At 42.5% G+C, this 27,604-nt stretch overlaps 1 protein-coding gene across 1 annotated transcript in view; it reads right to left on the bottom strand.

Moving 5' to 3' along the window:
* Nucleotides 1–26,847, bottom strand: part of cox10 (cytochrome c oxidase assembly factor heme A:farnesyltransferase COX10) — a 95,995-nt gene extending 69,148 nt beyond the window's left edge. Inside the window, exons 1-4 of the mRNA XM_080454913.1 lie at nt 26,737–26,847; nt 25,295–25,440; nt 23,316–23,748; nt 20,423–20,547 (exon numbers count right to left, since the gene is read on the bottom strand). Of these exons, the coding sequence (XP_080311039.1) occupies nt 20,423–20,547; nt 23,316–23,748; nt 25,295–25,440; nt 26,737–26,767 (735 nt within the window). The 5' untranslated portion in view covers nt 26,768–26,847. The remainder of the gene's footprint in view (nt 1–20,422; nt 20,548–23,315; nt 23,749–25,294; nt 25,441–26,736) is intronic.
* Nucleotides 26,848–27,604: the final 757 nt, after the last annotated feature.

The following is a 27,604-nucleotide window of genomic DNA, read 5'->3' as shown; positions in this document are numbered from 1 at the left end:
AATCTCCCAATTCCAAAGTTGACTGTTTTTAAATATGTAATTACATATTTTCAGGAGTAATTTTCGTCTACTACACGGGACACTTTTAATACACCTCAGGCATTTTTCTTGAGGGCATACAAAAAGATTGGATTTAAATTAGTTCACGGTTTTATTAAGGGGGGAAAGCACCTGTCTCATCATGTCTACAAGCTGCCAGAGAGACGCCATCCGTACAGTTTTGACATGGATTGGCACCCCGCGGTACAGACAAAGGTTTTTGAGGATATATTAACTATTAAACAGGGGCTGTCTAGTTAAATATTCATTTTAATCCAGCGCCGAATGAAAGGAACGCACCCACTGACTGAGCTCTCTCTCTCGTGCCATCCTTTCTGGGCAATTAAACAAGGGAGTTTCCATCCCTATTCTCCTTTCCCTCCGGTGAACTGACAGCCTGGTAGAAAAACGGCGATGCAAACAACTTAAACCTGTCAAAGGTCAGGACGGTGTATTGTTTTTGCAAAGCTGATGGAAAACAAAGATCTTAGGCACAGCATCTGTGCTATAAGGAAGAGGTCAGGTTTGTGTTAAAACCTATGACTTGGTTCAACCTTCACCTCCCAAAAGATGGAGAAAGGAAAGAAAAAAAAACTAACTCCTGAAATACAACCCTGCGATACTGACAAAGCACCCCAAAACAGTCAATTACACAGTCACGGTGGAACTAATGTGACTGCCAGTGATGGATTGATTCATCTCACTAGCACTCAATCTATCTGTCTCATGCTTCCCTTTGAAGCTTTTCCTCCGCAAACTAGATGTTCAACGAAAACAAATACAGTATGACCTCAGCACGGAGGGTAATTTTAAAAGCTGTCTGGTACGATTCTTTGGGGGCAGAGTGGGCTTACAAAAGAGGGGAAGGCTGGAAGGGGTGTGCAATTTTAACCCATTTAGACCTGGAACGCATCTGTGTCACGTTAAGGTTTCTTTGGATATAAAAAAAAATAGCAGATATACAAGCTCATAGAGCGGCACCGAGTGCCGCGCAACGAGCTTGTAGATCTGCTATTTATCGGAAAAATCGTGTTTTACATTTTTGTTTTAAAGCGAATTTTTTTTAACTCTTATCTGTGCTTCTGGGGGTCCCTGGAACAACATATTTTGAGATGGGGGTCCGTGGCCAAATACATAATTTTGGGGGTCCTTGACATGGAAAAGTTGGAGCACTACTGATATAGCAACATACTGTTAGAATTTAGAAAACATTTTTAGATATGCATTTGGCCACGGACCCCCATCTCAAAATGTTTTGTTCCAGGGACCCCCCCAGAAGCAAAGATTTGAGTTAAAAATGTTCGGTTTAAAAAAAACCTTTGAGTTACAAATGTTCGCCTTTAAAAAAAAAATGCAGATCTACAAGCTATGAGCTTGTATATCTGCTATTTTTGAATAGCCAAAGTATAAAATAATGGTTAAAGTGGTTACCATAGACGCCTTCCCGGTCTTAATGGGTTAAAAACAGAACCAAAATAAATTGTGAGGTGAGCGGTGGTGATGTCATCGTATAGCTTGAGGTATCCCGGCGCTTTGTTTGAAACCATATCTTCTGTCGCTTATACTTCTCAGTAGGGGACGGAGGAGGGCTCGATTCAGCACGGGGAGGGTTTTCATTGTCTTTGAAGCACGCAGAGGTTTTGGTGGTGTTATAATCGACTGGGCCCGCGAGGTTTCCGTTACAGCTAATGACCCTCTCTCCGGAGGTACAGCTATGCGGAGGTACCCCCAAACTGTCTGCGACGACAGGGGCCCAGAAACGTGGAAAATTGCTGTGGCAAACCTTGACAGTTGAGGGCCTTCGTGGTTTTGAAGTGAGAGCCCCAGCAGCCTCCCCCAGCAGCCTCGGGGAAGGAAGGCTTTTCGCAGTAGGTGGCTGGAGCTGAACGAACGCACACTGTTGCTGGAATACTATACCAGACATTGAGATTCTCCAAGAATGTGATGGTAAGAATCACTTCAGTGAACACTAACTGTCCAAGAAGTCCCTGTTGGCGAATGGCGGAAGATAGCGTAACATAATAGGCTACTGGGAAATGGAGTTTATACTGTGCATTTGGCATAAGCGAGAACGATATTACAGAACACAAACTGCCCCTACCACGTGCAAAAGGGAATAATGTAAAAAAAATTACGACGCTGTTGTGCAAATCGTGGGCCGTGTCGAAAAACCTGGAATGTGCATAATTTCAATTTTAATGACCAGCACGAACGACTACCGAGAGCAAAATAAAATGAAATAGCTGCTACTTGCCCAATGTTCCGTACGCACTCACTTTGCGCCTCAGTGCATTGCCTCCGTCGACGCTGGCTATGCATGTAAATGGGGTCTTTAAAAATGCATGAAAAGGCGGGATGCTCCAGTTTTCTGTACCTGCATAGCAGGCAACGAGAGGTGGGAGCCCCTTTAATTGTTTCCAAGAAATACCTAATTGATCATTTACTTTCATCAAATAACTAGATACTTAAATATTTAAAATTATTATGATGTCGGTTCACTTCGGGGCCAGCACTTTCCTTCAAGAGGTCGGATGTGCGCCACCACTCTTTGATCTTGATTTTGATTTTATGTAGGCCTTGCCCTGTCGATAACTCTGAGCGATCACGTCTGCCCTTCAATTCCGTAGGTGAACATGAGAACGAGGCACACCAAACCCAAACCACGGAGGAAAAAAAAGTGTCGGCGGGCCGGCCATTTGGACTTCAAGTTTCTTGTCCACGGTGCCAGTAGGACAAGAAAATATATATATTTTTTTCTTTAGTTCATTTATTTTGCTGGAAGTCATTACAGGTCGGCATTGGCTGAAACCTTGCCCAAATATGGAGATGACTGGTGTCATAGTTGTGACATACAGTAAGTACATGAGTGATACCATACTCTAGTTGACTCAATGTTTTCTGTTTTCCCTTCTTTTAGTGAGCTTGTTGGCAGTGAAGCACACTCATGTTATTATGTTGTTGTTGTTGGTTGTCATGGCTGCCAGTTCCCACCTGATGTTGTGTGGGAGTTCAGACTGCTCCACACCGTACTGAATAACTGCTAGCTTACATAATGTCTTCAAACTAGGACTCAAGTCTAAGACGTACAGTGCGGGGACTCTGTGTTCTCCGGGTTGTCCTCCAAAGAGGATCATGCAATCTCCCACCATGCAACTGCACGTATTAGTCATTGGAGGTGGTACTTCCCCCCTGGGCTCAACCATCCTCCAGGAGAGGGTCTTTGAATTTAATTTCCACAGATCATTGAAGGTTGTGCCCTGGACATAGCAACCAAAGATATACAGCTCTCCATTGTAGGTAAATGTTGAATAACCACAGCATCCATCTGGATCACCCTGTTCAGAACAACGTGTGCTCAGCCAGCCGTCGGTCTCTGTGTCAAACACACTGATGATGCTGGGGTTTGGCCACGGCCTCTCCCTATAGCCCCAAAACATAAACATCTTTGTCCCCATGATGGTGACACTAGAGTGACCTGATGAAGCACGTGGTGGAGCACCTCTGGTGTTAATTAAAGACCAGACCATTGTGGTGGTGTCCAACTTGTAGATGTCAGTAGTCCATCCAGTCCGCTGGGTGCATCCTCCATAGACATACATGACCTTACCCAGGACACAGGCTGAGTGCTTCCATCTCCCCTCTGGAACAGTCTCAGAAATCCTGGGTTTGAACCATCTGTGTGTGTCCACATCGAATGCATAGAGAACATTGGAACATTTCCTAATTCCATCTTCATAAGAGTGACACCCTCCCCAGATGTAGACTTGATATTCTATCAGCACAGCTGTGTGGCCGTAGAGCATGGGGGGAACCTCAAGGTGACGTTCTCCTCTTCCAGGTGTCACTGGAGGCAACTTCCTCCAGCATAAAGACACTGTGTTGAAGACATGGACATCAATCTGATCCATGCTGTTGTAGTCTGTCCCTCCATCAAAGCCTCCAAAGGAATAAAGTTTGTTCATCACTGCTACAGCAGCATAATAGGCTGGCTTTGGTGCTTTTCCTTTGGAAACGGTCCAACACAACATCACTGTGTCTGTCTGTCTGTCTGTCTGTCTGTCTGTCAGACAGACAGACAACACAGTGCATCATCTTATATATTCTAGTGTGACATCACACCCAACACAAACTGTTGCCATGCATGCCTTAACAACGCCAATTTGTACAGCTATTCTAATCTGCAACCTCTTACGCTAAATACGCTGGCGCTATTTATTACTTCAAACAGCTACCTCTCGGCATAGCATCCTCCCCCGAACTCTCTCAGAACAGAATGGCTTACAGAAGGGCTCGAGGACGTCGTTTGCCACATGGACGATATGCTGGTGTGAGGCCGAACACAAGAGGAGCATGGCGCTCGCCTGCAATGCTACACTGGGGAAGATCCAAACGGCAGACATCAGAGAGCATTGATAAATGTGACCTGTCAAAGCCAGAGGTGACCTCACTAGGCCACGTGATCTCCGCCAGTGGCATCAGCCCAGACCAGTTGATAAGTTTTCTCTGAATTTTAAATCATCTCGGAAAGTTTGTGCCGCAGCCGGCTGAGAGAGACAAGCCTCTGCGAGATCTCCAGTTGTAGAAGAACTGCTGGATGTGGGGCGTCGAACAGACTTCAAGACCCCGAAGGATGCACTGACGTCTTCACTAGTGCTAACCATGTACGATCCTAACAGAGAATGCAAAGTCTCAGCAGACGCGTAACAGCAGTTAGAGTTACGTTAATTTACGGGGAAAAAAACACAAAATTAGAGTGTGTTGGTGTGAAGTTTTGATTATCAACATGCTTTTATTATGCAGCGGAGTACATGATTCCGTAGGTAATTTGATCGCCTGAAAGTACGGATATGGGGGAAATTCACAACAAATGTATTCACTTCCATTCCATTTCAACCAATTAAGACGTGAGGTCGATTCTACAAATGCCTTCTAAGGGCACGGTCACACCGCACTTTTATTTTACCTCTGGGGCGGAATCTGCCAATACTTTGTCAATGCAAAATGTGTGGATTCATGGTCAAAACATCGCAAGACCATGAACCCACGCATTTGCATTGACAAAGCATTGGAAGATTCCGCCCCAGAGGTATCTCCATATATGGAGCGTCCTATGTCAGTTATGCCCAAATCTGGGACTATGACGTCCGTCCTAGACGTTTCGGTTATCTCCATATAGGGAGTTCCGGGAGGGGTTCTCTGATGTCAGAGCTAGGTATGCCAGGTATCTCCACGTATAGCCGTCTAGGAGATTCTATGATGTCAGACTTGGGGAGGTTGGTTGTCTCCATCTATGGGGATCTCCATATATGGGAAAGTTGGGATCGACTGGGTCACTAAAGGTCGGGACTGAATTTGAACTTATATAGGTTTCTGGGCATCCTGCCATGATCCCCCTTGCGGTGTTATCCATCTATGGCTAATACTGGCAAATACGCCCTGAATGTTCTTTACAGCTGCCCCTAAAAAGTGCGGTGTGACCGTGCCCTAAATCAGTAGGTTCTCACACTTTTTCGTACAAACTTTCAACGTTTTTCAGAAATTTTCAAAAATAGCAGATGCACAAGCTCACAGCGCGGCACAAAGTGTCGCGCTGTGAGCTTGTAGATCTGCTATTTTTGAATAGCCAACGTTAAAATCTATAATGACAGAGATGCTTTCCCGGTTTTAATGGGTTAATTTAATACTTTATCACAAAAGTTACCTCAGATTTGTCACACTTCATTTGCAGATTACTGAAGCAGACGTTGGCACGCACTCAACTGGAGGTATCTTAACACATTGCCTAACAAAGACATTTTAAAACGTCTTTCAAATCCAACACTTGCCTGCCAAAGATGTTTTAAAACGTATAAAAAAAAATACAAATAAAAAAAATATTCACTTCCTGGTTAAAGTATTTGGGAAATATTCGGTATCTCGGCTCCTGTGTTCTACTATGTATTTTTGAGCGAAAACATGCTATTTTCAACGGCGTATGACAAGCGAACGGGAGGTCGCGATGACATTTTTTTTTTCTCACGGAAGCACAGTGAAACCCTCCGTGATTAGCAACCATCAGGGGATCGATCATACTGGAGATAAATATTCTGTGACTACTTGATAAGGTTAAGAAAATCGAAAAATCGCTGGCAGTCTGGGCTTTTTGGGCTATTTAGTGAATGGCAGTGAATGAGTTAAGTAACCTCCACAAAAAAAAGTATTTTTAACATCACACTTTTCCGAAGATTTCCCACAAAGCCTCAAAGTGTAAAAAAAAAGAAAAGGCCTTCGGAGTAGAACTGCTGAGAATGATTCCCCGATTCAAAGAGCTTCAGAAAAGGTCAGCCTGTGCCCGAGGGGTGGATTGACTCGATGTGATGAAGATAAGCGCTTCAAGGAAAAAACTCACCCATAAAAATAGGTCATGTTGCACGAGCACAACAAACAAACCGACGGACAAGTCGAGCACAAAACGAGACGAGAGAGAGGACGTTAGAAACTCTTTATAAAAGAAGACATCTTCCATTAACGCAGCACACAGAACGATTATGTTAATGGGCGCTTTCATAACGAGGACTTGTCATTTCGCTGGGGCCGCGAATTAGCAAAGTGTGATTTAATCTACCTCTCAAGCGTTTAAATTTGCATCAGTATAGGGTCTAAAGCGCTCTTAACCCATTAAGACCGGGAACGCATATGTGTGTCATTTTAAGATTTCTTTGGCTATTCAAAAATAGCAGATCTACAAGCTCATAGTGCAGCAGAGTGCCGCGCTATGAGCTTGTAGATCTGCTATTTTTGAAAAATCGTGAAAATTTTAGCAAATCCTTTTTTTTTTAAGCGAAGATTTATAACTCAAATTCTATAGATGTCTTCTAAATCCTATTTTTTTTTAACACATTGATTGCCAAGATCAAGTTAACTTGAATAAAAAAAAAAAAAAAAAAAAAATCTAAATTTGTATTTTTAATTTTTAATTTTTAATTTGACCCAAAGACCAAGGAGATATGATTTTTCGAAGATCTAGCCTCCTATCCACTTCCTTGTTAACTTAAAACTTAGAAATTCTGTATCTCGGCTCCTGAGTACTTTTTTTTTCTCAATGAAAAATCTCTGGCATAAAACTGCAAAAAATCTGAAATAATTCTGGCAGGCAATGTGTTAAACGTATGTTGCCATATCAGTGGTTCTAGCACTTTTTTCATGTCAAGGACACCCAAAATGATATGCATTTGTCCACGGACCCCCCATCTCAAAATATCTTGTTCCAGGGACCCCCAGAAGCAAAGATTTGAGTAAAAAAATTGTATATATATATATTCAAATATTTGCACACATCTTTTTCCCCCCAAAATAGCAGATCTAGCTGAGCTTGTAGATCTGCTATTTTTGAATAGCCAAAGAAATCTAAAAATGACAGATGCGTTCCAGGTCTCAGTGGGTTAAGACTGAAGCATTATGGGTAAAAGGACAGGGGAGAGATGGGGGGATTGTGTGTGTGTGTGTGTGTGTGGGGGGGGGGGGGTGCTCAAGACATCTCATCCAAATGAGTGAGTTTCCAGACTCATTTCAGGAGCCCTTCCAGCTGGCAGCGCACCAATCTGACCTCAAAAACGTTTGGATAAATACAATTAATGACATGATTGATGCTGCTACAAACAATGTGATGTTGGTAGTTGAAAGGTAAAAAGGTCGACTATGGAGAGAACAGGCCTCCCGCCTCCTAAATAAAGCCCGAGTTATTATGCGTATAGTTCCGCACAGGGTGTCGCGCAACCAGGAAACAGCCGATCTACAAGCTTGTGGATCTACTATTTTTATCAGTGGTGGAAAAAGTACTCAAATGTTTTACTTAAGTCAAAGTATCAATACTGCAATGTTGAAGTACTCTGTTACAAGTAAAGGTCCGGTATTCAAAATGTTACTTGAGTAAAAGTACAAAAGTATTGGTATCAAAATGTACAGTACCAAAAGCAAAAGTACTAAAATGTTTGAAAATAGCAGATCTACAAGCACACAACCCGTTGTGATGCGATGCGTTGTGAGCTTGTAGATCGGCTATTTTCAAATACCCTAGGTATAAAATAGGGCTAAAGTGGTATGTTTTATGCAAAGTAACTAGTAACTAAACGTTTTCAAATAATTGTAGTGGAGTAAAAGTACAACATTTGCCTCTGAGATGTAGTGGAGTAGAAGTATAGACAATTGGAAATACTCCAGTAAAGTAAAAGTACCTCACAATTGTACTCAAGTGCAGTACTTGAGTAAATGCACTTAGTTACTTTACACCACTGATTTTCAGAACGCAGCCGAGCATAAATCAAGCCTAACAGTAAGTGCTTATAATGACACACATTGCTGTCATTACGTTATAATAGAAATCAGCATGTTTGAAGTTAAAAGCATGCCATCATCAGAAATAGCAGGGCTCTGTGATGAGACTTTGGATATCGAGTTATGGTTGCACAACAACACTGTCCACTGATGCCTGCCTGTGCATCATCCTCTGTTTACACTTCAGATTGTTTTAACTCCTTGAGACCGGGAACGCATCTGTGTAATTTTTAAGATTTCTTTGGCTATTCAAAAAAATTGCGGATATACAAGCTCATACGAGCTTGTAGATCTGCTATTTTTGGAAAATCGTGAAAATGTGGGCAAATCTTTCAATATATACAGTATGTTATTTTTTAAAGCGAACATTTTTTAACTCAAATCTTAGCTTCGGGTCAGGGGGTCCCTGGAACAAAATATTTTTAGATGGGGGTCCACGGCCAAATACATATATCATTTTGGTGGTCCTTGACAAGTTTGAGGAACCACTGATAATGCAACATATGTTTAAAAAAAAAAAAAAATGTTAGGATTTAGAAGACATTTGTAGAATCCCCCAGAAGCAAACATTTGAGTTACAAATGTTCGCTTTAAAAAAATATATATTCAAAGATTTGCACACATTTTCAGGATTAAAAAAAATAAATAGCAGATCTACAAGCTCGAAGCGCGGGCACACAAAATATATTTTCAAAGATTTGCACACAATTTCAGGATTAAAAAAAATAAGGCTACGAGCTTGTATATCTGCTATTTTTGAATAGCCCAAAGAAATCTAAAAACGACACACAAGATGCGTTCCTCGGTCTCAATGGGTTAATTCAAAACACAAAAGAAAATCAAATATGCCGTTGTAACTCGTAAACAGGTGGAGGAGCCCTGACCAGGCACATTGCTAGTGAATTAAGCTAGTGGTGGCCTCCTGCCCGCTATGTTCATCCATATGCTTGAAGGAGCACAGAGAGACACACACACACGCGCCAAGAAAGGTAAGGAGGAGAAAGGTAAATAATGCATGCCTCGACAGGACGAGATGCAGAAGAAGGGCGTATACCTCCTCAGCGGGGTAGGGTAGAGGAATGGATGATGGGCCATGGAGAGGGGGGCTTGTGGGGGCTCGCTTGTGCGTGCGTGCCAACTTCACAGACAGCTCACCGCGGGAGACACTCAAGACACAAAAGAGGATTTTTGCCGCCACCCTCGTTGTCGCGAAAAGGGAGAAAAACAACAGACGACCACAAAAAAACAAGCCCTCCTTTGCACTCCTTGAGTCAACATAAACATGCAAGCCAACACGGTGTGTGGCTTGAGCTTAATTGTATACACTGTAAAAATTGTCCTGAAATACTATTTTTGACGGTTAAAAAAAAAGGCCAGACTTGAGGTTCGAGTCCTGGGCCGGCCAGACCATTTGCGTAGTTATAGGCAAAACCTTCTGTGATTGGCCAGTAGTTGCTGTGATTGACAGTTCTCGTTTTTGCAACCATGCCTAAACCAAACCTTAACCCTAACCTCAGTAAAAGTATGCCTGCCAGGGAGCCAATCAGAAACAGGTAAGGCAAATCTATCCTATAACGTTGATGGGCTTCATAATCACGCCACGGTTCCCTGGTCTCTCTCCGTGTTTCCTGTCTCTCTCCACTATACGTATCTGTCAAGTAAAAGGCCCAAATAATAACAGAAAATAGACTAGATTGGGGTCTTATTATTTCCCCCCTGTTGGGCACACCTTTTAGACTGGCCCGGGGGTCTTTTGAGGCCAGCTTGAAACTCTCATCTGACCCAATTATCCAATTAGCTGAAGTGGTGTGGCCAGAATGGAGAGTGATGACGGCTGGAACACCAGGGGAGTCAAGAGACAGAGCCTGCTGTGAAGCCCCCAGGGAATCAATCTGGAGGGACACACAGATTACCTCTAGGACTCACTGGGCTAAATACAACCTCCTGGGCGTCTGTCCTGCAGGAACACAAAGGGAGCTCTCTGAAAGAGCCACTGCCGCTCTACCGCTGGCAGTAGTTCAAGTGGTAGAGGGGAATCGGAAGGTTGCCGACAGTGTTGATTTCCTCGACAAAAACTATGACGAGAAATGTTCGCGAATTCCTTTTTCCACTGACAAAAACTAAATACAAACTAAGCTATGATGACTAAAACGAAGACAAAATATATTGACAATTTTGTCAGCAAATACAAACTAGACTAAAATGTTAGGGAGGGACTAGTGGCCATTTTATGTTTGGTTGCGCTCAGGTGTTGCGCTCTGAAAATAGCAGATCTACAAGCTCACAACGCGTCGCGCTGCGACACGTGAGCTTGTAGATCGGCTATTTTCAGCATGCAACCAAGTGTAAAATCAGCCATTACGACGCCATCTCTAGTTGCCTAAATCAACTGTAGATTTAGTAAAAGTAAATATCTAATGATATTTAGTCAACTAAAACTAGACTAAAACTAAATGGAATTTTATTCAAAAGACTATAACTAAAACTAAATCAAAATTTGCTGTCAAAATCAACACTGGTTGCCGGTTCCATCCCCGGCTCCTGGGAGTTAGAGTCAAAGAAGAGTCCTTGAGCAAGACACTGAACCACCACTAACTGCTCCCGACAAAAAGGTTTGTGTCTTGCATGGTTTCCTCCGCCATCGGTGTGTGAACGTGTGTGTGAAAGGGTAAATGTATTGCACTGTGTAAAGCACTTTGGAGAATAGGCGCTATATAAATGTGCCATTTACCATTTTAGAAACAGACATGGCTGCCCTATCCAACCACTCACCAGAGACCTCGGCATTACAACGGAGGTTATTCACAGAACACTACCATTGTCTTGTGTTGCACACTGCAAATATAGGCTTATATCTTACAAGCTCACAATGTGTCGCGGTCAACGCACTGTGAGCTTGTAGATCAGCTATTTCTGAGGCGCGACACCAGCTCACTAGTAAAGTATAAATTAGGATCAAGACATCTCATCCAAATGAATTTCTAGACTCATTTCTGGATCCATTCCAGCTGGCAGTGGCAGCACACCAATCTGACCTCAAACACTTTTGGATGAATACAATTAATGACACAATGTGTCGCGGTCAACGCATTGTTGTGAGCTTGTAGATCAGCTATTTCTGAGAAGCGACACCAGCTCACAAGTAAAGTATAAATCAGGCTTCATGAGTGGTGGATCCAAGTAGAAAAACGTGACATGAAATCAATGTCAAAACTGTAGCCACAAGCAGCGCTCACAAATAAACAAGAGCTCAGACTCCTGCCAAACCCGTGTGGGGCTTGAACTTGAATTGAAAACTCAAAATCATTAACGTCCCTCTGTATTGCCGATAGGGGCCCCCGAAATACTCTGTTGACTGCGGCACGATAGAAAGTTAGAAACGACGGGCAATAGACTAAGTCTTTTTGGCTGCGGTGAGAAACTCCAGACTGTGACATGCCATTGTTACGTGACTGCAAGTGCTTACACCCTTCCGTCAGCTTCCCTAAATGGGGTAACGTTTTAAACACAGAAACCACAACATTTCTGCGTGCCCCTACGGGCACGTCTTCCCCACGGGACAAAGAGTAGCCTTGGCTTCTGACGGCACCGCTGAAAAGTCTGCTTGCCACTTCCCACACAGGGGTTTAAAGTAACTAAGTACATTTACTCAAGTACTGTAATTACAGTACAGTTTTGAGCTATTTTTTACATTACAGGAGTGTTTCCAATTTTCTGTTTACTTTTACTCCACTACATCTCAGAGGCAAACATTGTTACTTTTACTCCACTACAATTATTTGAAAACTTTAGTTACTTTGTAGATTTTGATTATTATTACAAAACATACATTAACCACTTCAGCCCTACATACATTTCAGCCATTTGAAAATAGCCGATCTACAAGCTCACAATGCATATCTGCTATTTTCAAATGATTTTATACATTTAGAAAACTTGTGAAATGGGACATTCTGCATAATGAGAAGTTTAACTTTTGGTACTTTAAGTATATTTTGATACCAATACTACTCAACTACATCTTGAATTCCAGACTTTTACTTGTAACTTGTATACCACAAGTATTTCTACATTGTGGTATTGATACTTTTACTTAAGTAAAGAAACGTAGTACTTTTTCCACCACTGGCACTTCCACACGGGACAAAGAGTAGCCTTGACTTCTGACAGCACTACAGAAAAGTCTGCTTGCCACTTCCCACACAGCCAAAGCATTTATATTTCTCTCTCTCTCTCTCCCTCTAGACATATTTTTCCCTTTTCCCCCTCAAGGTAATTTGGCAATAGTGTGTGTGGTCACATAGCTCGCACACACACTCCTGTGCTTCTTCAGATGCCAAACATTAAGGGATTAGGGGCGGACCCCGCGGAATCCATAGGAAGTGATCTCGGGTTAGGATCGGCCCCCGCTTTGATTTGTTTGTCAAGCTTTTTGTTTGATTTATTCACTTTAAAAGAAAGTCCCGTCCCCCCCCCCCTGCTTTGAACGCCCCCAAACCACCACCACACCGATACCGGTCCGTAGCATCACTTCTTCTTCTTCTTCTAGATGAAAGAGGGGAGGACTGGCACACCATCTAAAAAAGTTGAGTTTTTCTAAGCTCTTTTCAGCGTTATGAAAGCTCAACGGACGACCAAAGGTGTTGAGATCTATTACACACAGGTAAGGGCGTGTCTCTCTTAGACGGACAAAAGACATGACAGGCAAGATAAGGGTGTGTGCGTGCGTGTGTGTGCGTGCGTGCGTGCGTGCGTGCGTGCGTGGGGTATAGGTCTATAAGAGGGCAAATGGGACAAATGGAGGTACACGGTGGCATTGTTGAGAATACTTATAACTGTCTAGTAACTTCAAAAATAAATCACACCAGCATAGTCATTGCAGACAACAAACAAATACGCTTTAAGGGGGCGTAAGTGAAAATGTTAAAATAAGTGTTAAATAGCTCTATATTCAGGCCCCGGGCGGCTAGGGTAGCAGACTGCTGATGCAGCCTGACAGGGTGTCGCGGGTTCGATTCCCAATCCTGACGACCTTTGCTGCGTGTCACTCCCCATCTCTCTCCCCATTTCCTGTCTTTAAAAAACAAAGCTCTATATTCTGCCCACTCACTCACTACCACTCACTGTCTGCTACCAAGTTATGTTTTTTCCCCCGATATCAAAGATCGCTTAAAACGCCAGGTGGCTCTTTTCATCGAAGCAACTTTTAATCCCCCCCGCCTTTCCAATTAACCCATTAAGACCTGAGGTTCCGATTCTACAAAGGTCTTCTAAATCCTCACAGTTTACTGAAAAACGTACGTTGCTTGCTTTATCAGTGGTTCTCAAAACTTTTTCACGTCAAGGACCCCAAACGCTATATGTATTTGGCCACCGACCCCCATCTCAAAATATTTTGTTCCAGGTACCCCCAGAAGCAGATATTGGCGTTAGAAATGTTTGCTATAAAATATATATATATATATTAAAAGATTTGCACACATTTTCACGACTTTTCAAAAAAATAGCAGATATACAAGCTTGTATAGCTGCTATTTTTGAATAGCCAAAGTATAAAATAATGGTTAAAGTGGTTAAAAAAAATAAAATAAAAATTCTCCCGGCCATATATATATTAAAAGATGTGCACACATTTTCAAGATTTTTCAAAAATAGCAGATCTACAAGCTCATAGCGCGTCACTTCGTGCCGCGCTATGAGCTTGTAGATCTGCTATTTTTTAATAGCCAGTATAGTGAATAGCCAGTATAGTGAATAGCCAGTATAGCAACCAGTAAGTATAGAATAATGGTTAAAGTGGTTCAAATCAACAACAAAAAAATGACACAGATGCGTTCCCGGTCACAATGGGTTAAGACTATGACGACATGCACACAGATCAGTCAGCGGTACGAGGGGACGCAAAAGCGAGGCCCCACAGGACATGAGAAGCAGAATGTATCCGACTGGTGTGGAGTGAAGACTTGGCTCCACATGGCAAAACTGGCTGGCCACAAGAAAGGCAAACGACCGTGGCCTCCAGGGGGATCCTGTCCTTAAAAGCCAGCAGTGCCGAGCATTGATGAATCTCAGGCTTTGCTTTGCTTTCGCAAAAAAAGAAAAAAGGTCTAATAAACACAGGGACCCTCTCCGTATACCAAAGAAATGTTGATGTAATAGTCATTGACAGGGTGTTCTTTGCAGTTCACTGTGTGTGTATTTACTTATGGGAAACATGTGAGAGGCATTCCAACAACACTTGCAGCAGATTCCGTCCGCAGTCAGTGTCGTCGAGACTCATTTCCAAGTTTATCAAAAGGTTCAGAATTAGTATAGGAATGTATTAATTCTGGGCTGGTGCAGATGTTTTGAATAATAATTTGGCTACTAGTGTTAGTGTTTGTTAGTATTTGGGGGTTTTGGCGTTATTCATTCCACCTTTTGTGCCAGGGAAACAAATACATGTTCATTATTAAAAAAAAAGGTGTATTAAAAATATGTATTTTCAGCCCTTTCAGCCCTTCATCACACTACCTTTTAATGAGCACAAATTCTTTCATATACATATAGATTTATCAGCCACTGGCATCGATGAATGTCATCTTATTTGCCGATACACTGATGGCGGTCAACAAGGCAACAATACTGTGGTTTCTACGACTGATTAGCCTGTGCATCCCTATACATTTGTGAAAATAGCTGATCTACAACGCCTCGACGTGCGACACGTTGTAAGCTTGTAGATCTGCTATTTTCGCTATTTGTCGCACAACAAAGTATATAGCACAACAAGTTGTCTTGAGACAACTTGTTGTGATTTGACACTTTAATAAAATTGTATTGAATTGAATAGCACCCAAGAGGTTGAAAAGCAAAATACTTTGTTTTTCGGTACCCCAGGAATCCTGCACCGGAGGTCATTAGCACATGGCTTTTACCCTGGGCTTATCAACGCTGACATTTGAGGCCAGGCCTCTTTGCTTTTGTACATCTTTTTACAGGACTAATGTGAGCCCCGAGTGCACCACTGACCTGTAATGTTCCTCCCCATTAAGACTTCAAAAGAAAAGAGCTCTTCAAACGCAAATAAACAGCATGCCCATTTGTCCTTCTTCACTGTAATACTACCTCATCCCTCTCTGACTCCTTAAATGTCCGACATTACCGGTTCAAAAGTGTGTGACCGCACCCAAAGCCCCGCTCGCTCTTCTAAACCAATCAGATCAAACAACATCGCCGTTTCAAAAAAGTGACCGCACCCAAAGCCCCTGTTCTTAACCAATCGGATCACACATGGTCAACCCAGTGAGCAGCAAAACTCTTTGAACTACTTTTTTATGGTCCGTTTCAAGTTTACCTGGGTGCCATATGGAAGGGTTTGCCACGCTATGTAGGAGGATACAATGAGGGGCTCAAAGGCGCGGTGGGGGGGGCACGCCTTAGGGGTGGGGGAAGAAAATCGATTCAGCATAAAATCGCAATTATTTTTGTCACGGTCACGATCTGTATCAATTCATTGACGGCGCCAGGGATCGCAATTCTTATGGTCAAATCTACAGTACATGAACTTCAGTTTTACAGCGCTACAGACAGCACAAAACTATACGTTTGTTGTTCAAATATTGAAATGATCTACATCAAAGACGTACAAAAGAAGCCACTTCAATTTATGTTGATCAAGTCAAACAGGCTTACAGTAAATATCTATTTTTAAATAGACTGCAACTTTTTAAATGGCAGTAAACAAAAAAGCTATATGTATAAAAATCGCCATGAACATATCGAAAGATAGCGATCTTATGAAATCGTGACCCATGATGATAAGATCAAATCATGATGTCCCTGGTGCACGGTTGACCGGTTGGTGCGTCGACCACGTGGCCACAGCCTCCCTGATTCAGTTCCAGATGGGGACCTGGCTGTGTTGCAGGTTAATGTCCCCGTCCGTCCCCTGTTTCCGGTCTGAATAAAGCAAAAAAGAAACTGCCTGGAGAAAATATAACTAAATAAGTGCATTTAATTCAAAGGCCTCTAAGTGTAACTCCCCACTCATCTGGTAACCCCCAGCAGGTGAAAACAAAACCAAGAATAATTTGCAACAGTTTATAGTTTTGACCCCGGCCTCCCTCTGAACATCACCTTCACTAAAGCCCTGGGCTTTAAAAAACCAGAGCTTGCTTGAAGGGGAGGGTTGGGGGGGTGGGTGGGGTTGGGGGTGGAGAACTCACAACTGGGGGACCAGAAGGGAGACGTTGAAAGGAAAATGACCTTCCCCTGAATGAAAGATGGGGGCCACAACAGATCGTATCCTAGCCCCAGGGCTGCTGCAGCCGAGGAGGAGGAGGGAGAAAATGAAGACTGACAGAAGTGATTTGAGGGTGGGCCCACAAGATATAAAGAAAAGGGGACACCCGGTGGTATGTGTGTGTGTGTGTGTGTGTGTGCTGTGGCTGCCTGCCTCTCACATCGCTCAACACCGTGAACTCCTTGAGATCGGGTGTTGTCGGGAGGCCATCCTCCTCCTCCTCCTTCTCCTCCCAACGTCTGGGGGGAAGAAAAGGAGGAGGAGGAGGAGGGCATTTCTTTCATTCCTGTAGGATATTTACACACCTGTTACGGGGTGTAAAGGTAGAAGTACACAAGAGGGTACAGAAAGCACAGCACACGGGCTCCGTGTCACTCACGAGACAATGCGCTCGTACAGCCCGTACAGCCCAGAGGATGGGATTGATTGACGCTATTCAAAAGCCTGCAATAAAAGGCAAACATTTGCACATTCATATCCAGAGACGTCACCCTCAACAACCCCCTTGACATGACACATAAAAGAGGAAAATAACTACGTTGACTTGAACATTTAGGTCAGGCCTCAAGAAGATGATTGCCGGGACAAATTGCTAGGTTTGGGTTTTGACCTTGTTGTGAGCGCTCCGGCTCCAGTTTGCGAAACGAGGGAGGCGGGTTCTTAGAGAACTTGGCTGTCGTCGAGGGTTAGCCGGAGGAGGTGGGGGGGGGGGCGGGGGGGGAGGTGCTGCTTGTTGTTGGCCTGGGGGGCAGGAACCTGCGGTGTAATCAGGGCCCTTTGCCAAATTACAGGGCCAAGGACACTTGCTAAGTGGAGTTCAATCCGGGGTCTGAGGGAGAAGTCACCCATTAACCCATTAAGACCTGAGGCGATTCTTTAAAAAAATCTAAATCCTAACAGTTTTTTGAAAAAAAATCTAAAAAAAAAAAATTCAAGATTTTTCAAAAATAGCAGATCTACAAGCTCGTAGCGCGGCACTCGGTGCCGCGCTATGAGCTTGTATATCTGCTATTTTTGAATAGCCAAAGAATTCTAAAGTGACACAGATGCGTTGCAGGTCTCAATGGGTTAAAACTAATATTCTTAAGTCACGGAGGGCATTCCGATGCACAACGTCAACACCGGGCAACAAGAAGGGAGGCCCTGATTATTCCTGGCATTTTAAGTGTCCGGGCCGCATACTAGGCTCTTCTTTATTTATAGTTGCGAGAAAAAAAACCTTTCAGCGGGGGAAATAATAACAGCATTTACAGTCTTCTTCTTAATGCATTTTTGAGATGCGCAGCGAAAGAGGAATGTGACTCTCAGGTCAAACGGGTGGGGGTGGGGGGGGGGGGGCTTCTACAGTATTTTCAAAGAACAACACGAAGAAGCACGGCGGTGGGACAACTGTGGATGCGTGTGTGTCTGTCAACAAGCGAGTTCATGTTTGCACAGCGCCACACTGAAACTCTATTACGCATTACAAAACCAATAAGCTATCTCTGCCAGCATTGAAAAGAGCTCTCATTTTTCTTCCCCGAAGTAAAACAGGGACTTAAAAGAGTCAAAAATAAAACGGGTATTAAAGGCTCATTATTGGAACTGAAATGGTGGATTAAACTCCATTTAAACTTTGCCAGTGTTGTTTTAACGATTATTATTGAATCACGGGACGAAAATCTGTTTGAGAACATTAGCGAGCAATTTAACCGTGCTGCATCGTTTCAGGATTATGATGCAAACGGCAGCACTGGGACTAGCATTGAGTGAACAACCCCAGGAAATGTTTGTTTTTCTGTAGCACATTTACCTGGATAAGCCCTCATTATTACCATGTCTTCTTTACAATCTCCATTACAAATTAACAAGAAATTATGCAATAAAACCCACAGCTTAGATCTCTTAGATCTCAGAGGTTTTTAAGTTACGTGAAAGGTTATGAAAAGTTAACAATAGACATTAAACGGTTGATACAATTTGGCCACTCATGTAATTTGATTAATTGAAGTGAGTCTTTCATTCTCACTAATAACTAACAAATGATAATGTTCTGCTGGCTTATGCATTCCTGACTGCACCTATAGAGAGAGTAGGTCCTTGACACGAAAAAGGTTTGCAAACCACTGATATAGACAGCTCGCCTCTTGGCACCACGCCATAAAAACTGCCACCTATGGCCCGGGGTCACCTAGGCTCAATGCCTGACAGTGTGTGTTTGAGTCCCGATCCTGATGACATTTTCTGTGTGTCACTCCCCGTCTCTCTCTCCCCATTTCCTGTCTACAGTATGTATACTATCAATAAAAAAGGCAGAAAAAGCCAAAAGAGAAAAAAATCACACCCTGTGTGAAGTGGGCGGTGTCTTGCTAGCTAATCACAATACTGAATGGAGTCAACCAATCATGTACAAAAAATAAATACATTTATTGAAACACTCTTTATGATGGACGAAACCATAACTTTAAAAAAACAAATTTATGTTTTTTTTAAAGTTATGGTTTCTTATATAGAGCTATGCACATGTGTCATGTGACACTGGCCAATCACAGTCCTGAATAGATTGTGATTGGCCAATCACAGCGCAGGATAATTGTACAAATTTCCAAACCTCACTTATAGGGGCGGTTTCACTGCCCAAGATAATTGTACAAATTTCCAAACCTCACTAATAGGGGCGGTTTCACCGCCCTAAAAAAAGATTGCTACCTATGTTATTCCTCTTGTGATGCAATGTAAAATTAACATTTAAAAAGAAACATTTCCACAGAATGTGCTATTCATAAATATTCTTTCAAATAAAGCTTTAGGATTGAGTGAATGCAACCCGCATGATTTTGGCAAAAATGAACAATCCAGAACAACAGTACTACTGCTTGCTGCTCCCATGGGTTCCCAGAACTCAGGTTAGTATAATGCCTCCTGAGCAAAAGGCCCAAATTAGGTTCTGACTGAGAACCTTATCTGACTGAAACAGAGCCGTAGTGTAATGGAAACAAATCAAGAACCTGTCAAAGACGCTACACGGCACACACACAGCACGTCGCTTAGATCTTGTTGTTGAAAAGAGCCATAATGTGCAAACCATAAAGAGACCTATACAGTACTGAGTAGAAGTGGGAACTTGGGGCTCCTCCACTGGCCTAGTGGTTAGGGCGCAAACCCCCATAGGCTCTGATGCAGTCTGACGGCGAGTTGCGGGTTCGATTCCCGAGCCCGACGCCCTTTGATGTGTGTCACTCCCTGTCACTCTCTCCCCCCGTTTCCTGTCATTCTCAACTGTGCTATCCAAGCACTCGATAAAACAAAAAACGTGTTAAGTTACATGGTTAAATGTATTGCTCAAGGACTCTTTGCTGCCAAGACGAACCGGGAATTGAACTGAGAACTTTCTTATTCCAAGACATCATGATGACATCGTGCACAGATAATATCTAAGCCATCATAAATAGGTGACAAGAGACCAGGTTTGATCAAATCCTGCTCTAAAAAAACGCCCCTGTGCTACAGTATAAGTGGGTGTGGTGTGCAAAGGAACAGATGCATAGAATACATTATATAAAGACTCTACTGGTAACGCACTCACACACACATCCCTACAGTATAAGTGGGTGCGGTGTGCAAAGGAACAGATGCATATAAAACAGACTCTACCTGTAACACACTCTCACTCTCTCACACACACACACACACACACAAACACACACATCACTATAAAACACATGTGATCATTAACAGAGACAGAGACACAGACATAAACACATGACGTTCATTGGGTGTGAGATGGCTGGTTGGTGGGTGACTCACCTGGTTGATGGAGTTGGCGGTGCAAGAGGCCAGGCCTGTTCCCAGAGTAGTTATGAAGAAGATGGCGGGGTCAAAGGGCACCGGCGCCATCGCATAGCCCGCCGCTGCAGTCGCAACCACCAAAGCTGGAACCCCATAACAACAGTTATAAAAGGCAGACATGGCTATTTTAAGAAGCAAATATATATTTCAAATTAACCCATTAACACATTTACCGCCGGGCCCGTAGTTCTACGGGCCGTTAAATCCAACGGTTAAGCGCCAATCCCGTAGCCTACGGGCTGTGGTGCTTTTTCCTTTTTTTCGATTTTTTTTTTTTTTTTAATTTTCTAGGGGGACCATTTTCAGTGTAACACCACCCGATCGGACCGGAAGTGCGATCACGTTTTTTGTTTCCCGTCTGTCTCCATTCTAAGTCGTACACATAAACCCCTGTAAAAGCTGTACAGGACATGTAGTTTTTCATCCTCGCATTTCCCATGTTAACTTAAACGATCAGAACTCAAACATGGCGGCTCCGTTTGACACGCGGTCTCGACGAGTAGACACCAGGACATGTGCCCGTTGTTTACAAACATTGGATCGGGCAATCTAAAGGATTTTAACGGGGCCTATGGCGACCTGAAAAAAACAAAAAACAACAATAAAACCTTGGCACTGGTGAGTACATTATGAGATTAGCCCTTGGCGGTGGATGTGTTAAGACCTTCTACAAATGTCTTCTAAACTAACAGTTTTCTGAAACTCAGGGTTCTAAGTAGTAGCCTTGCCGAGCCATGTGGCCCATATAGAGCGTCGCAGTTCCCGCCCACTTCCTGTTTTTTTTGGTGCCGGAAGAAAAAACTCAATGCATTTTTCCATTGACATTTCCAAAAATATTTATATCTATTAATTTAAGCCTCGAATCAAGCCATCATGAGAGGACATGAATCATGACCATAAAAAGTTTTTTTCTGTGATTTTTTTGTATTTTATATTTAATTATATGATATACTATATTTAATAAATACCCTTTGTTTTGCCGTTTTCAACAAAAAAAAATCACAGAAAAAAACGTTTTATGGTCATGATTCATGTCCTCTCATGATGGCTTGATTCGAGGCTTAAATTAATAGATATAAATATTTTTGGAAATGTCAATGGAAAAATGCATTGAGTTTTTTCTTCCGGCACCAAAAAAAACAGGAAGTGGGCGGGAACTGCGACGCTCTATAGGGCAGAAGCCTATCTCCTGTTTCTGTAGTGTGAGTAGGGATGGCCAACCGGTAACCGTTAACCGTTAACCGTTAAGAAATCGGCCACCGATTAATACTAACGACTAACGATTAATCGTTAAAAATATATATTTTGTTTTGGGGCCAAAAATGTTTTTAAATTGTTTTTTGGCCAAATCTACACCTGCAACCACACGTAACTTCCACTTTATTCTTCTTCTTCCTCGTCTTTGTGTTGGTATTGTTAGTGTTGGAGCGCCTCAGTGCGGCTGCAGAGTTCATGTGCAACCTCTTCCAGAGAGAGATAGAGACACTAGAAACTCTGCTGGAGTCACAAAACAAACTGTGTAGACTTGGCCCTTTGAAATAAAATGTATTTTGGCCCTTTAAAAAAAAGAGAAAAAATAAAATAAAATCTTAACGGTTATCGATTAATTAATCGGTAAGGCCTAACGGTAACCGATTAATAAAATGTCTCCATTTGGCCATCCCTAAGTGGGAGGCAGCTTGATGTACAAGTACATCCCCTGGACATGACGCTAGTATGTCACAGGGATACTAGCGTCCAACCAATCCAAAACTTGATGCCGAGTGCCAAGCAAGAGGCATTGGGTCACTTTTTTTTAAGTCTTTATGACTTTATGACCCAGCCGGGGATCGAACCCCGACCTCCCAGTCTCAGAGGGTGGACACTCTAACCACAAAGGCAACCGAGCTGGTATGTAACATGATTCTAGTTTCTGTTGATTTGAGGATATTTATCACGAGACAGTCTCTAGTGTGGTCTATTCATTTACAAAGCAGGGCAGGCAAACATCGTCCCATTCTTTGCCTTATTCCCCATCCTGTCATATAATGAAATTAGCTTTCACCCTCGAAAGAAAAGAACATAAGAAATATGCAGTTATAGAATTAGTATCGAACAAACAAATCCATATTGTTATTGAACCTGGAGAATGTAATTATCTATTGTATACTTTGTCAAGCGCTGTCACATCATATTGTCCCATTAGTGCCATTATGAAAGGAAAGGCGAGGTGATCTAACCACAAGTATTATTTAGAACAATCTACCATGTCATGTTCTTTAATATACTACATATGCGTCTAATATTTCACATATTAAATTCCCTCCCATCATCTAAACCACCAGTGGTTCTCAAAGTGGGGTCCGGGGAAAAAGTGGTTAATATACAGTAGCATCACACAATCATTTCAACCACTTTATCCATAAAAAATTGGCAGATCTACAAGCCCACAGCACGTCACTCTGTGCCTCGCTGCGAGCTTCTACCTCTGCTATTTTAGAAAATTGGAAAAATATCTAAAATATTTTTTTAAACATAAATCTTCTCTTCCATCTTCAGATGGGGGTCTGCGGACAAATACATATCAATTTGGGGGTCCTTGGCACGAACATTTTTTGAGAACCACTGATCTGAACTTCCTACTCTCTGTATATCATATGTCCAAAAAAAAACGTTACTTGTCAAGATTCAAATTCAAAAATAGCCAAAGTAGCAGATCTACAAGCTCAAAACGTGTCGCTTTGCGCCGCCTTCGAGCTTGCAGATCTGCTACCTTTGATGCTTTTGTGTGACGTAAAAAAACACAAAAAAGTAAAAAATATGGAGATAAGAGGTTTGTGCCCGTCAGCAACGATAATAACATGCTCTATACCTGTGAGTTTGATCTTGGCCAGTCTGGCGTACACGTCTGGCAGATCCGTCAGCTCCACCTTCAGCTGCTTCCACTGTCTGTCCAGACGGGCCTGGCGGGCTTCTTCTGTCTCCACGACCACATGGGGAGCCTCCAGCACCCGGGCACCCGCCTCCACCGCCTCGGACACAGCAGCAGCAGGCGTGGCCTGTAACGCGCTCTCCACCGATGATGACGTAGCAGGCTGGGTCACCGCTATGTCGGTGGTGGTGGAGGTGACCTCCTCTGGATGTGGGTGTGGCTCGAGGTCTGCGGCGACCGTAGGATCGATGGTCGGTACGTGCTGCACCTGCCTGACGACGATGTCATCCCGCTCGTCCACGATGGTCATGACGAGCGACGAGTGTTTGGGGATGGCTCGCTGGTGAAGCTCGTTGTTGCTTTTCGTGACATACTGAAAAGGAAAACGTCGAGACAGATCTCTCAAGAGTTAAATTATTGTTAAACATCTGCATTACTTAATTAAAGAATTGTTTGATCAACGTTTGCCTGTTATCTCTCCTACTGTCTTGTGGACTCCACCGCATCGACGCTGCGACGCATTGTGAGCTTGTAGATCGGCTATTTTCAGAGCGCAACAACACCCGAGCACGACCAAACATAAAAAAAAGTCTGCATGTGTTCACGACAACGCAGCCAACGTTGAGGCTGCTAATCGCCCCGAACGGGTGAACTGCGACTCAGTTCCGGGTTTTGCACGTCCACTGCAATTGGCAATCAGCGATGGATTTAGCCTGTCTTTGCATCAGGTTATCGCTGCAGCAGGTCGGCTAGTCAGGCACTTTAACCACAGCACCAGTGCATGCAAGGTACATTATTTTGAATGTGTAAATAGCGCATTATATTATGCGGGGGGGAAAACAGTGTATTTTTTGGGGGTAAATATCGCTTTTTTTGGGAACACATTTCCTCAACGGTTAATGATCAATTAATTGGTAAGGCCTAACGGTAACCGGTAAAGAAAATGTCTCCATTTGGCCATCCTTAGTAGGGCTTAAAATGTACGGGGAAAAAAAAACAAAAAAGGTGGAATGTGGAGATTGGACAACAGTGATATATGGCAAGCAACAGCTAAAATGACACAGAGGGGTTCCCAGCTTGAAAGGTATAACAGCGTATACTGTAGGTGTAACAGGTCTAAATGGGTCAATGGATGGTGTCAGGGCATTCCACATTTTGGTGTCAGAGTAGTAGAATACCACAACATTTCACATTATGAAACAACAACATTGTGCGGTGCTTCAGCTGTCCCTGTCCAATCACTGTGATGATGATGTCATCTGTCATCAAATTGCATGATGCTGTCGCATATTTGGCAACACGGCCGCGTGTGTAAACTAAACAGAGACTCTTACAATAGGGGGGAATGAGACAGCAGCAATAAAGGTATGCCAGGTCCTGAGGACTGAGACAAAGACTGCTCTGTCGCAAAGAAACGCAAAGCACAACATACTGAAAAGAACTGCATGTTTATTTTGTAAATCGTTCAAGTGTCCTCCAGCAGCATACTGTACTGAACAGTGTTGCCAAGTCCGCTTATTATAAGCGACTTTGTGCTTGTTTTTTCTGTAGAGCCGCTGGGTCTATAGAAAATATTGGTATAGCCTAGTTGCTGGTTGCGTTTTTTTTTGGGGCTTGTTCCTAAAGTGTGCTTGGTTATTTGGGCTTGCTTCCTAATGTTGTTTAAACGAGTGGTTCTCAAACATCTTCATGTCAAGGACCCCCAAATTAATATGTATTTTGTTCGTGAATCCCCCCAAAATAGTTTGTGCCAGGGACCCAGATTGGTGTTGTTACAATGTTTGAAAAATATTCGATAATTTTTTTATTTAATGTAACAGTCGCTTCTTTTGGGCTGGTTTTCGTAGACACGGCCACTTGTTTCTCTTGCAAAAATCTGGCAACACTGGTACGTCTGACAAACACCAGTAGAACCTTACCTGTCGTTTGAGGAAGTTCAGATGCTGGTATGTGACCCATTTAGACGGGTCTCTGTTATAAAGCTGGATGAGGCGACGGGCGCTCTGTTGACTTCTAAGGAGGACATTTCTGACCAGTTTCTGATTCACGCTGGTACCAACCAGACCTAAAACAAGAAGAAGACGCACAAGGTAAAACGCTTCATTCATTCATTGTGAGCACTCTAGAGCGGTGGTTCTCGACCCCCAATGTGGTCACCAAATCGAATTATCATTCATTGCACTTGAAATACCGGTAGTCACATTAAATACATGTAAAATATTGTTATTGCCAAGAAAATGCAGCCAGTATTTGTAGACAAACATAACTGTGTGCCATAGAAACCACAGAACTGTTATGTGACATTGAACTACATAGTCACATAATAACATGATAATAACTACATAATAACATAGGCAACTAATGTAACATTTGTCAATCGTGCAGTTTAACCCATTAAGACCTGGAACTGTGTCATTTTTAGATTTGAGCTTAAAAGCCTTATTTTACACTTTGGGCTATTCAAAAATAGCAGATATACAAGCTCATAGCGCGGCACCGAGTGCCGCGCTACGAGCTTGTAGATCTGCTATTTTTGAAAAATCGTGAAAATGTTTGAATATATATATTTTTAAAGCGAACATTTTTAACTAAAATCTTTGCTTCTGGGGGTCCCTGGAACAAGATATTTTGATGGGGGTCCGCCGCCAAATACATATAATTTTGGGGGTCCTTGACATGAAAAAGATTGAGCACCACTGATATAGAAACATACGTTTTTCAGAAAACTGTTGGGATTTAGGAGACACGTAGAATCGGCTTCAGGTCTCAATGGGTTAAAGATGATGCATGTTAAACAGCAACATTCTCATAACGTCCTATTATTATCATCATCAACATTATTATCATCATCATCATTATTAATATTATAATTATTATTATCATTATTTGAATTTATTACCAATGTGATGCATCATCAAACATTACTGCTTCATGTGGAAACATTTGAATATTATATTAATTATATTATCATCATCATCATCAACATCATCATTATTGTTGAATGAATGTATTATTACCAACATGATGCATTATAAACTGGGGAAACAGTTAATGTCCTTTCATTAGTTAAACAACGTTACAACACTCTATTCAACGCCTTTACACCTTAAATACACCCTCCGTAATCTGTTAATGTTATTGTCACGGTGTCCAACATGAACAGATAACGGAGTGTGTATTTAAAGTCTAGTTGACATAAGGTCACCACACAGCTAGCCAGCTAGTGACAGCTGATATGCTAAATTAGCTACAAGGCTAATGTTAGCTCTAAAGGCTCTTATAAAACGTTAGAAATGCCTTTCAAATGGGAAAAGCGCGTTTAAAACTATGTCATAATATCACGGTTATTATTGCTATTTACCCGACAGTCTGCTACATGGCGTTATGAACATATTGTCTCATATTCCTCAGGTTGTTCTCTGTTGTTATGAAGTCCTTCACATGCAGGGAGCCGCCATTAACACGACCTCACCTCACCGCCTCACTGGATCACTACCGGGGTCACGTCCCATAGTCCGGAGGCATGCCGGGTCGAGCTGTGATAGGCTCAAACCCAGTTGTCATGGTAACCGATGACGCTGGTCATGTGACTGACCAATCACAGACAGACCGGCCGCCCTCCCGGGATATGGGATGTGTGACTGTGTCGTTGCGAAACGTGCTACGTCACACACAGACATTACACGTGACAGATAGTGTGTGATGTAAATAACCTTTCTTTCCTTATTTTATTTTATTTTCCCAATTTTTAAATACAATTTTTTCTAGAATGATAACTGCTGTTTGTCCTGGTGTTTTGTCATTTGTAATGTTTATATTTTGTCAATAAATAAAAATATATATAATAATAATCCTTATGTGCATCCTTATGCCATATATAAATATGGCACTGACAAATAAAACTATATCTTTAAGTCATATTATTCTATAACAGTGCATATGTCTTTCCTTTATTTAGGTCTGCCCAAACTCCAGTGTCCTGAAATGACCTTACAGTACACTGCAGCATGATGGCACATAGTTGCTGTAGGGTGGAAACCTTGTATGTCCAAAACAGTTCCTTTTTCATCATCATTTTTTTTGTTTTTTTGTTAGCCCATTAAGACCTGTGGCTGATTCTAAAATGCCTTCTAAATCAGTAGTTCTCACACTTTCAAAAATGTTTTAAAAAATTGCAGATGTTCAAGCTCGCAGCGTGGCACGAAGTGATGCGCTGTGAGCTTGTATAT

This window comes from Gymnoscopelus braueri (genome assembly GCF_963280865.1).
Source record: "Gymnoscopelus braueri genome assembly, chromosome: 17".
Classification (NCBI taxonomy): Eukaryota; Metazoa; Chordata; class Actinopteri; order Myctophiformes; family Myctophidae; genus Gymnoscopelus; species Gymnoscopelus braueri.
Note: the sequence above shows the minus strand (reverse complement) of the source record. Positions and strands in the feature narration are given on the sequence as shown.